General features: G+C 53.7%; 1 protein-coding gene across 2 annotated transcripts in view; it reads right to left on the reverse strand.

The window, feature by feature from the left end:
* The window catches only part of LOC140427801 (uncharacterized), a 120,002-nt gene that overhangs the window by 13,786 nt on the left and 94,162 nt on the right, over positions 1 to 12,054 (reverse strand). For both annotated transcript variants that reach the window (XM_072513471.1, XM_072513470.1), the window contains exons 4-6: positions 2,682 to 2,749; positions 2,242 to 2,339; positions 204 to 272 (exon numbers count right to left, since the gene is read on the reverse strand). In XM_072513471.1, coding sequence (XP_072369572.1) covers positions 204 to 272; positions 2,242 to 2,339; positions 2,682 to 2,749 — 235 coding nt within the window. The remainder of the gene's footprint in view (positions 1 to 203; positions 273 to 2,241; positions 2,340 to 2,681; positions 2,750 to 12,054) is intronic.

Below are 12,054 nucleotides of genomic sequence, written 5' to 3' on the forward strand. Positions count from 1 at the left end.
GAACAGGCGCCGGAATGTGGCGACAAGGGGCTTTTCACAGTAACTTCATTGAATCCTACTTGTGACAATAAGCGATTATTATTATTATTTAAAAATTCAGTAACACAATTCACTTAATACATAAATCTTTAGGCTAATTATTTTCAAGGTGACTGAAGTACTGTTCAAATATTGAGTGTAACTTTAAAGAGAGGCTAACTTACATCATTAATGTATCTCTCCATCCAGTCAATTTTGTTTACACTTCTGAAAATCTGCTCAAACATGTCAATCTAAAATGGAACAGATGATTGTGAAACAATTATTTGTTTTAAAAATGCACACACACACTAGTTAATACCGCAGGCATGTCTAAATTAAGTCCTGTAACTGCCAAGCAACTGACAAAAATGAAAAATAGAAATTTTCTAAATTCCTAGACTTGGGTATATTTCACTGAATTCCTACAATACCAAATTGGGGGTTGTATAGTGACAAAGACCGTGACGCACTACAAGATGAAACAGATGGGAGGCAGTGCAGTTCAATGTGGAAAACTACCACTGTGTTATATCAGAAATATATACTTTATCTCAACCCAATCACCACTTTCCCATGTCCCTGAGTGGGATTACCACTTCAGTTACAAATTGGGGAAGATTTATGCTATGGCTTAAATTCAGGTAAGACTCATTTGAATACCACCATCTGGATGAATCCAAACTCTCATAAGTTACCATGTTATTACCTTCATTAATGTGTTTTCACTTAGATACCATGGATACCATTTTTGAAGTAAACTAACTGAGATTGGAAAGGCTGAAAACTTGTTTGAATTTTGCTGCTGAATACCGATTCGAAATGGTCAACGTTTTTAAAGGCTAAACAATAAATGGAAATGAAGTTTAAATTTCAACCTTAACAGGACTTCCAAAACTTGTGGCGGGATTCTCCAATAATGGGGCTACGTCACCACGCCCGTGAGAAAACACAGGCAAATCACTCCAGACTTTCCTGAAGAAATTCTGGAACCATTCACTTACCTGAAGGGGGCTAGCAGGGCCCCGGAGTGCTTCTTGCAGCTCTGGCTGCCGATACGGGGCCCGGCACTTCCGGTCGGGGGTCCACGCATGCGCACGGCGTCGGCCGCCCTGCGCGACATGGCGGACCCACACCATGGACCAGCACCAATAAGATAGCCGCAGCACCCACACCCCCACCAAATCGCGCGCGCCCGCGGATCGGTGGCCCCCAATCGGTAGCCTGGCTGACCTGGAGGCACCCCCCCTCCGGTGAAGGATTCCCCCCCGCCCCCCACCAGGCCGGCCGCGGACTGAGTCCACAGCCGCTACGTCGAGTTCCCGACAGGTGGGACCATGAGAGAAACCATGCCGTCGGGAACTCGGCCAGCTGCACTCAGTGAATCGCCGCGCGGGCCTCTTTCAAAGGCCCCCAACCGTGTAGACCAGCTGCGAGTGGCGGCAGGAGCGGCATCGGACCCGATCTCGGGTTTGACGCCCATTCTTCACCACCGCGCCGATCGCGATTTCGCCGCTGAGAATCCCACCCCTGATTCCTATTCTTCAAAGCCAAAAATGTTTTTTCCCAATAATGCTCAAAACAAAATTCTGTCTAGTCAATATGTCTGCTTTAGCAAATGCCATAACATTTAAAAATCATTAATACCAATTTGAAAGCTCGATACCCATTTACACAGAAGATACAAATAAAAAGGCCTTCACTAGCACCAACTAAACACCTATGATGGAACGATCAACCAACTAAACACCTATGATGGAACGATCAACAAACTAAACACCTATGATGGAACGATCAACCATAGGTCTGACCACTGGCCCTGGACTATGATACCCTATCAAAACAGTTTTTCTGAACTTCCAGGAAAACAAGTATTTAACATTGCGGAGCAAGGTTCTTTATCAAATCAAAAGAAAAAAATTAATAAAACACCTGTCCTTGCAATTACAGGCAATAAAAATAACCAGATATGCTTTTGTGAAAACATTTAATGGGTCAATCCTGTGAAACTAATTGCTGCAGAGGGAACAGAACTACTGATTCTTCCAACCCAGAGATGTTTCTGGTTAAGTAATCTAACTAGCTACATAATTACTCAACAACATTAGAAGTAATTGTTCTTATGGACTTGATTTCCAGTCTCTTCCACCTGCAAATCTCCAGACATCAAAGACAAAAAAGCCAGGTGTAGAAATGTAAGAGGGAAACAATGGCACAACCAACCTGGGTTTCAAATCCATTTTGGATCAACAAAGCTACAAACTTGAGGACCTCTTCGACATGCCTGTCATTATCTGTGGCATACGTCACAAAGATCTTTCCTGATAAAAATTAAAACATTCAAGTTGTTAACTCGACATTAGCGTTCAGGAAATTAAAAACCTCAAACCTGGAGTACCAACATGGAACTTCAATATGGGTCAAAAACAAGGGCACCAGAGAACAGTTGGTACTAACAGCTAATCTGTCATATAACAATATTAAATTACATTATCAGGGAAAATTGACATTTCTTTGGCAATTCCAATGGTCATCATAGCTTTGTGCCCCAAATACAATCTGATCCAAATGTCATTTCCATTTTAGAATAATAAAGTTCACAAAAAAAAACTAAGGCCAACATTTTTAGATAACAGCACTTCTGATTTATTATCGCTACTTACTCTGTTCACGAGGAAGTGGAAGGCTGAATGGTGCATTTGTATGTACTGGATCTGTAGTAGCAGTTGCCCTGAAAACACATGGGATATAAAATTAGAATTATCTACTCTGGAAATGACCACCATGCAGGTAGGCTCCCACATCAAACAAATTGATCTGGCTATCAAACATCATTAGCAATCCTGACAATCACATGAAAATCTTTTCCCATGATTTAATTATTAACCAACTCATATTCTAACATTCTGCATGAAGTGAAGTTGTTTTGCATGGAATTACTACTATGCACACATATCAGACAACTGCAGAGGAGCTACACGGCTTCCATTTCTATTCCATGAGTATGCAAGTAAATCCAATTGGTATTTCCTTCAATACTGAATAAGTTGTTAAAACAAATAAGGTGTAGGATATTGTTAGGGAAGCAAAGGTAGTTTTGAGGGATTTAAATGTGCATGGGTAACCATTAGAAATGAGCTCGAGTTTTAGGTGAGTTTAATTTAATGTTTCTGTGGCATGAAACATCAACAGCCCAGCAGCGGGATGCAGACATTGCTGTCCAACTAGAGGCCCTTGTAATGCAAAACAAAAAGCTTTCCTTTGTTCTTAGTATTTTTAAACTGAAAAACCAGGGGCAGTTGCAGATAGACAGTTGGAGGTAAAACATCTCTCAGCTCTGCTTGAGGCAAGAGAAGCTGCACAATGGAGTAATAGGCAAGAAAGAAAGTTCCAGAGAAACTAAAGGACAGTTGGGTCTAGAAACTTGGAAATAGAACAGTACACTGTTCATGAGCGTTTGAGGTGGGCTACATAGTGGCAGACCCGGGGGCGGGGGGGGGGCGGGGGGGGGGGGGGGGGGGAAGGTTTGTAATGGTGAGCGGGAAATTGGAGTGGATGCCAGTGGCCTTGGTGAATGTTTAGGACCCAAATTGGGATGATGTTGAATTTATGAGGAGGGTGTTGGGTAAGATTCCGGATCTGGACTCGCATCGGTAGATTATGGAGCTGAATGACACGGGGGAAATGTCGGCTGCCACACTGTGGGAGGCGCTTAAGGCAGTGGGAACTGATATCGAATCGGGTGTACAGGGACAGGATGGAGCAGGCAGAGATGGCAAGACTGGTGGAGGAGATTTTGCGGGTAGATAGGAAATATTCCGAGGCCCCAGAGGTAGGTTTGTTGAAGGAATGGCAGAAACTCCAGGTGGAGTTTGGGTTGGTGCCCACGGGGAAGGCAGTAGGGTAGCTGCTGAGGGCCAGGGGGGCTGTGTATTAGAATTGGGAGAAGGCGAATAGGATGCTGGCTCATCAACTAAGGAAGCAGGAGGTGGCAAGGGAGATCGGAAAGGTGAAGGATGGGAGGGGAAGGGTGGTCCTGGACCCAGTGGGGGTGAATGGGGCATTTGAGGAATTTAATAGGAGGCTATATGAATTGGAGCCCCCGGTGAGGGGAGAGGGACTGCGGCATTTTGTGGATGTGGTAGAATTCTCCAAAGTGGAGGAGGCTTTGGTAGAGGGGTTAGGGGCACCCATTGGACTGGTGGAGGTGCTGGAGGGTATGGGGCAATGCAGGAAGGGAAGGCCCCGGGTCAGGATGGGTTCCCGTTGGAATTTAAAAAAAAGTTTTCGGGGGAGCTTCCCGCTATGCTATCGCAGCCTCGATATCCTTAATTTTGAAGAGGGACCCGGAGCACTATGGGTCTTATCGCCCGATCTCGCTGCTGAATGTGGACGCCAAACTGCTGGCAAAGATCTTGGCCTCGCGGATTGAAGACTGTGTCTCGGGGAGGACGAGACAGGATTTGTAAAGGGGAGTCATTTGTCGACGAATGTCAGGTGCTTATTGAATGTGATTATGATGCCCGCAGTGGGACAGGAGGTGGAGGTGGCGGTCGCTATGGATGCGGAAAAAGCCTTTGATTGGTTAGAACGGGAATATTTGTGGGAGGTTGTGGGACAGTTCGGGTTTGGGGAGAATTTGTGGATTGGGTCCGGTTGTTATAAAGGGCTCTGGTAGCAAGTGTGAGGATGAATCAGGTGAGTTGGGGTATTTTAGATTGCACCGTGGGACAAGGCTGGGATGCCCACTCTCCCCGTTGCTTTTTGCCCTGGCAATAGAGCCAATGGCAATGGAGCTTAGAGCGTCATGGAGTTGGAAAGGGAGAATGCGGGATGGGGGGGGGGGGGGGGGGGGGGGGGGGGGGGGGAGTCTCCTTGTACGCAGTCGACTTACTACTCCCAGTTTGGACCAGTTGGCTGGCATCAGGGGGGTCATGAGCATCGTGGAGGAGTTGGGCTGCAGGACAAGGTGGATGTGGAAAACAGGGGTCGGCGAGGGTTGGGTGTCAAAGATTTATTTGGGTGTCAAAGATTTATAAGGAATTGATGGACTTGGAGGGTGTCCCAATAGGGGATGGTAAGTGGAAGTGGGAGGAAGAGTTGGAATGGCAGGGAGGGGAGGCTGGGTTATGGGCTGAGAAGAGTGAGCTCATCCTCTTTGTGTGCTCGGCTTAGCCTCATTCAATTTAAGGTAGTCCATAGGGTGCATATGATGGTGGCCAGAATGAGCAGGTTCTTTGAGGATAGGTGTCGGCGGTGCGCGGGGGCGCCCGCGAACCATGTCCACATGCTCTGAGCTTGTCCGAAAATGGAGGGACTCTGGAGGGGGTTTGCTGATGTTATGTCTGAGGTACTGAGGGCGAAGGTTGTCCCGAGTCCAGGAGTGGTGATTTTTGTCGCGTCGGAAGAGGCCGATGTCTTGGTTCTTGCCTCCCTGGTAGCCTGGTGATGAATCTTGTTGGAATGGTGGGACTCGGGGCCGTCGAAACCGGGAGTTTGGGTAAGCGATCTCGCGGAATTCCTGAAGCTGGAAAAGATTAAGTTCGCCTTGAGAGGGTCTGTAGGGGGGGTTCATCCGGAGATGGAAGCCGTTCATTGACTTCTTCAAGGATAGTTAAGGAGTCAGAAGTCGGAGGCGGGGTTTATAGGGTGGGTGGGGTGTATTTTATTGGCTATGTGATTTCCTGTTGGTTCTCTTTTTCTTGGTTTTGGATTGTGTTTTATGTATATATTTTTAAGTGCCTTAATAAAAATATTTTTTTTAAAATGGGACCATTGTAGCTCCAAATGTACTTTGTCATCCAAGTTAATCTTAAAATCGGTGTGCATTTTTTCTGCTAAGTGGGGAGAGTAAAGGAGTATTGTATTATAATCATTTTTTCCATGTTTAATAAATGTCTTTTTCTTGTTAAAATTAATTAGCGGCCCTCAACCCCACAACCAAAAGATGTGCAGGGTAGGTGGATTGGCCATGTTAAATTGCCCCTTAATTGGGAAAAAACAATGAATTGGGTCCTCTAAATTTTTTTTTTTTTTAAACTACAGAAACAAGTCAAGATAGTTGTTGGACTGGCAGCTTCCTAGGGAGCTCCTTCGCCTACAGTTCCAACTTTGGCCTTTGTTGCTATTTCAACCCACTCTTCCTTACTTCCTCTATTCCACAGTGCAAGTTCTCCTGCCTCTAATAGTGAGTGCATTTTGTCCTAACTGCGAATTAACTGCTAACATCCACAACCATCTGGGGGTTGAGAATTATAAAGATTCACAATCATTTGAGAGAAGACATTTCTGATCAATTCTAAATGCTTGACGCCTTATTTTGAAACTGTGACCCCTAGTTCTAGACTCGCCAACCAAGGGAAATAACCTTGCAGCATCTGCTCTGCCAACCTTTTAAGAATACGGGGCGGGATTCTCCGAACACCCGCCGGGTGGGAGAATCCCCGCCCCAACACGATTCTCCCACCCCCGTGAAAACGGCCGCGCGGAGAATCACCACAAACGGCAGTAGCGGCGATTCTCAGGTGGGCCAGCGATTCTTCGGGCCGGATGGGCCGAAGTCCCGCCGGGGGTGGGGGTGGGGGGAGGCCACACACATCCGCTGCCGGGGATGGGGGGGGATGGCGGTGGGGGCGCGGAAGGCTGCGGGGGGCCACGGCCCACCATGCCGGCGGACACGCGATCGTCCACCCAGCCCGTCCACCGTCGCTGCCCACGGGGCCTGGCCGTCCTGTCGTGTATCAGACCCCCCCCTCCCACCAGAACCGATCGGCGGGTGGCTCCAGGGCGGCACACACGGCAACCCCCCCCCCCCGTGAGGGCAGTGCCAGCGGACGGTGGCCCTGGCAGGGGGGGAAGGTCGATAGGTGCCAGGGCACCGAAGGGGCGGCGGTGGGGCGCGTGCTGGCAACCGGGCCTGCCATGCTGCCCATGGCACCTGGTCATGGAGGGGGTATACCAATGGTGAAACCCTGTCTACTCCCACCCCCCACAGATCATACAATGTTCAGCCATCTTCCAGCGTTATTGGCCGCCGTGGCGGGAGCTGCTGCCCTGCATGAGGCCCAGTGGGAGCTGGAGCACGGGCGGGAGGGGGAGGTGGTGGAGCCAGCAGTACAGCAGCAGGCTGCAGTGGGGCACGTGCAAGCCTCCCAGGCCGCTTGGCCACACGCCCGAGAGGCGCAGGAGGGGCACCACGCCATGCAGGAGCCACAGCATGGGGATGCCGAGAGCGAGGAGGAGGGTGTGCCGCGGCTACGGAGGAATCCGATGCAACACCGTGTGTACCGGCCCCGCATGTCCTTCGAGGACCTCCTGGACAGAGCGAGCAGGAGGAGACTGAACCGCGAGACCGTCGCCCACATCTGCCACCTGATGGCACACCTGGCACCACGCAGGACCGGGGGTGGACATGCCATCCCGGTGGCCGTCAAGGTGACGGTCGCCCTCAACGTCTTTGTGACTGGGTCATTCCAGTCGCCGAGTGGGGACCTGTCTGGCATCTGCCAGCCATCGGTGCACAGGTGCATCCGGGCCGTCACCGACGCCCTGTACGACATCGTGGACCGGTCCCTGCGGACCGCGTCCACCAGGATGCCCACGCAGCGGGGTTCGTCGCTGTTGCCCAGATGCCCATAGTGCAGGGGGCGATCGATGGAGTGCACATCACCATGCGGCCCACGTCGGAGGAAAGGATCATGTGCCTAAACAGGAAGGGTACACATTCAATGAACGTGCAGGTTGTCTGCGACCACAGGATGACGATCCTGCACGTCTGCGCCAGGTACCCTGGCAGTGTGCATGACTCCTTTATACTGGCCCAATCGTTCATCCCTGCCATGTTCGAGGTACACCCCCCCGGCTGCAGGGCTAGTTGCTGGGCGACAGGGGTTACCTGTTGCAGTCGTGGCTGATGACGTCTATACGGAGGCCATAGACCGACGCGGAGCAACGCTACAGCGATGCCCATGCAGCGACCAGGGTGTGGTCGAGAGGTGCTTTGGGCTGCTCAAGAAGCGCTTCAGATGCCTGGCCCACTATGGAGGGGCCCTCCAGTACCCGTCGGAGAGGGTCGGCCACATCGTCGTGGTCTGCTGCGTCCTGCACAACATAGCCCAGCAGAGGGGCGATGTGCTGGAGGAAGAGGAGGACGGTCAGGATGAGGGGAACTGCTCCCCAGATGAGGGGGGTGGCGAGGGTGGAGCTGATGCACGGGACATGAGGGCTGGACGGGAACACGAGGCTGCCCGGCGCCGACGGCCTGGCCAGGAGGCACAGGAGGCGCTGGTAGCTGCCCATTTCGGCGACCATGGTGGGCAGCAGTAGTGACAGGTATGGGCACAGGCAGCGGGTTCGGCACCTCCACAACAGACGACCACCCTCACCTCCCACACCCCCAACCCCCCCACCACAACACCCGCATGGACACCACCCCTCCATGACACATCCGCCTGCAGCACAACGGGATGGGGGCACGGTCGATGGTGCGGGGTTCCGGGACCCCCCCTGCAGGGGGACCTGGGATGGGCCCCAGCACCTCCTCTCCCTCCTCCCCCCCCCCCCCCCCCCCGGTGCACGGTGGCCCCCGGGGCTCTCCATGGGATGGGGGTGTGGGCGGATCCAGCACCTGGGGCACCGGCATCACCTGGAACTGCCAGTCCTGGAGGCCCGCGCTGGTATCGATCAAGGTCTGGATGTTCACGGCCATGGAGCTCAGGGAGTGCGCCATCCGTGTCTGGCTCTGTACAACGCCGTCCATCACCCGGCCAATGGCGCTGATGCTGTCAGCGATGGTCTGCAGAGACTGGGCCATGGCGTGCTGGTACTGGGCCATGGCCTGCTGGGACTGGGCGAGGTTGTTGAGCGCCTCTGCGATGTTCAGCTGGCTCTGTCCCATGGCTTCCTAAGCGACGGCAGCCCTGTCCCGGGCCACGGAGGCCGCGTGCCCGGATAGCCCAAGGCCTTGCAGGCTCAGACCTAGGCCCGACACCGTCGCCACCATTGTCTCCGCCGCGGACGCCACCCGTGCGGTGTTGGCCTGTGTGGCTTTCATGACCGGCACCATTTCCTGCTCCTGGAGGCAGATGCACTCCTGCACTTGCGTCTGCAGGTGCTGGAAGCCGGCCAACACCTTCTCACGCCCCTGGGTGGGTGAGGGAACTCCAGGGACCTGGGACCCGTCTGGGCGGCAGGTGTTTGCCGGGGCTGGGCTGCCCTCCCACCGTCCGGCCCCTAGGCTGCTCCTACCTCCACCTGCTGTACCGGATCGGCTGTGTGGTGCGCACCAGTTAGTGTCCCAGAAGCCTCACCACTAACATGGCCAACCGAGGTGAGTGTCTCTGCGATGGCGGGGGGGGGGGGGGGGGAGATAGCTGTAACACAACCTCAGTGGCTTCATCGGACCTGTGGTCGGGGGTACCCTGGGGTGCTGTGTCCTGTCTGTCCATCCCCTCCGTGTTGGTGTTGTGTTGTGTCCTTTCCTGTCCGTCTGTCCCCTGTGTGCTGGTGTCCTGGGTCGTTGTGTCGTCACTGGACTGGGCCGGAGGGCTGTTGTTGGAGCTGCCCTCCCCATCGCTGCTAGAGTCCCTGTGGGCAGGCCACCCAGGCGCTAGATGCGGGCGGTATCTGCCAGGTGCGCCCAGTTGGTCTGCGTCGGCTGGCAGTCCAGGTGCTGGATGCGGGCGGTGTACGCTGGGTGCTCCAGGTCGGTCACCGTGTGGCCCTGCAACACACAATACACCATCATGGTTAGGCAGGTGGAGGGGGATGTGGGTCGCGGTACGGGGGGGGGGGGGGGGGGGGGGGGGAAAGAGTGCAGAGGGGCGAGGGCCGAGGGGAGAGGGCCGAGGGGAGAGGGCCGAGGGGAGAGGGCCGAGGGGAGAGGGCCGAGAACCGAGGGGAGAGGGCCGAGGGGAGAGGGCCGAGGGGAGAGGGCCGAGGGGAGAGGGCCGAGGGGAGAGGGCCGAGGGGAGAGGGCCGAGGGGAGAGGGCCGAGGGGAGAGGGCCGAGGGGAGAGGGCCGAGGGGAGAGGGCCGAGGGGAGAGGGCCGAGGGGAGAGGGCCGAGGGGAGAGGGCCGAGGGGAGAGGGCCGAGGGGAGAGGGCCGAGGGGAGCGGGCCGAGGGGAGAGGGCCGAGGGGAGAGGGTTGAGGGGAAGGGGGCCAGGCAGGGGAGGGATCTCACTTGGTTGTGCGCCCCCGACCTCGGCATGGGCCATCTCCCGGTCCTCGGGTGCACCAGCTATGTCCAGTGCCCTCTGCTCGTGCATGGTGAGCTGGCGCAGGTCAGGTTCACCCCCTTGAGTACGGGCTTGCTCCCGGTCGGTTATGCGCGCTCTTTTACTTTGGGGGGGGGAGGGGGTGGGGGGAAAGAGAGAGAGAGAGAGGAATAACAGCATTGTTAGGCAGTCCACTGCATGCAGTTGGGTCTATGTTGGCATGGGTGCACAGGGCACAGGGCCAACACGGCTTGTATGGGTGGCTGCAGCCATGTGTCTCACTGCTGTGGTTGTACCATCCCCCTGGGGAGGGGATGGGTGTCACACATGTGGGGGGTAGGTGCCATGGGCACATTGCTGGGCACTCACCCCGGCTGCCCTCAGTAGGTCGTGGAGCTTTTTGCGACACCGCTCGCCAGTCCTGGGTGTCACCGTGGTGGCACTCACGGTCGCGCCCACCTCCCTCCACAGACGCCGGGCCACATTGGCTGGCACCCTCCAGCCGGATCGGGGATACAGAACCCTCCTCTCCTCGAGGGCTTCCAGCAGCGTCTCCAGGTTGTGGTGTGTGAACCTGGGCGCTGCTTGGCGTGGCGCCATGGTCCCCCGTCAGCAGCCTGTGCGGTCGCATCATCTGTTGTGCGCCGTGGCGCCGGATCTCCGACGTCGCGTCCCCCGCCACGCCCCTACTACCCCCCTTGTCGGCCGGAGAATGCCGTCTCGGAACGGGCACCGGCAGCGAGGTAAAACGCACCCCTTTTCCCGCCGGCGCCCGCACTCTGGCGCTGGAGCGGAGAATCGCGGTCTCTGTGTTTCAATGAGATCACCTCTCATTCTTCTAAACTCCAGGCGGTATAGTCCCATTCTACTCAATTGCTATACATCGCCTGTCATCCTAGGAATCAATATGGCGAACCTTTGCTGCAGCTCCTCTAAAAGGCTGGTGGTTAGCACTGCTACCTCAGATTGCCAGGGACCTGGGTTCAATTCCGGCCTTGGGGAACTGTCTGTGTGGAGTTCTCCCAGCGTCTGCGTGGGTTTCCTCCGGGTGCTCCCGTTTCCTCCCACAGTCCAAAAATGTGCAGGTCAGGTAGCTTGGCCATGCTAAATTGCCCCTTAGTGTCCAAAAGGTTAGGTAGGGTTACAACTACAGCAAAACCTCCTTATTCTTACACCCCCCCAACCCTTGCAGTGTAGGCCAAAATACCATTTGCTTTCCTAATTGCTTGTCGCACTTAAATGTTAACTTTCCATGTTTTATGCCTATAGACACCAAATCTCTCTCAACACCAAAATTAAATCGATTCACACCATTTGAAAACAATATTTCCTATCTAAGTGAACTACTTTACATTTCCCTAAATTATGCACCATTTGCCACCATTTTCCCCCTCAATAGTCTGGACCCTTTTGCAGCCTCGTTACATTCTTCTTGCAGTTCATGCTTCCTTTCACAGCGGTCAATATACTGGAGCTCGGCACCATGAAACATGTTCATACAAATTTATTCTCGAGCAAAGTTCTGCTCTCAGTTCCATCATGGGTACGTGCTCAGCAGAAGCCAAACTCAGGAGAAATAATCATCCCGAGTCCTCATTTATATTGCCTCGGCACCATTTAGAGAGTTGCACAAAACAGTGAAAGGAAAATTCTGGTTTATTTAGGAAGAAATCTTGAACAGAATTTCAAGCAACACTGAATGACATATCTGCTCCTTATTGAATACTCATCGTAAAAAGTGATCAAGGTCTCATCGTAAAAAGTGATCAAGGTCCCCCCCCCACCCCCGTCCCCCCCTCACCCAAATACGTCATCTCAACAA

The sequence above is a fragment of the Scyliorhinus torazame genome, chromosome 8, assembly GCF_047496885.1.
Source record: "Scyliorhinus torazame isolate Kashiwa2021f chromosome 8, sScyTor2.1, whole genome shotgun sequence".
Taxonomy (NCBI): domain Eukaryota; kingdom Metazoa; phylum Chordata; class Chondrichthyes; order Carcharhiniformes; family Scyliorhinidae; genus Scyliorhinus; species Scyliorhinus torazame.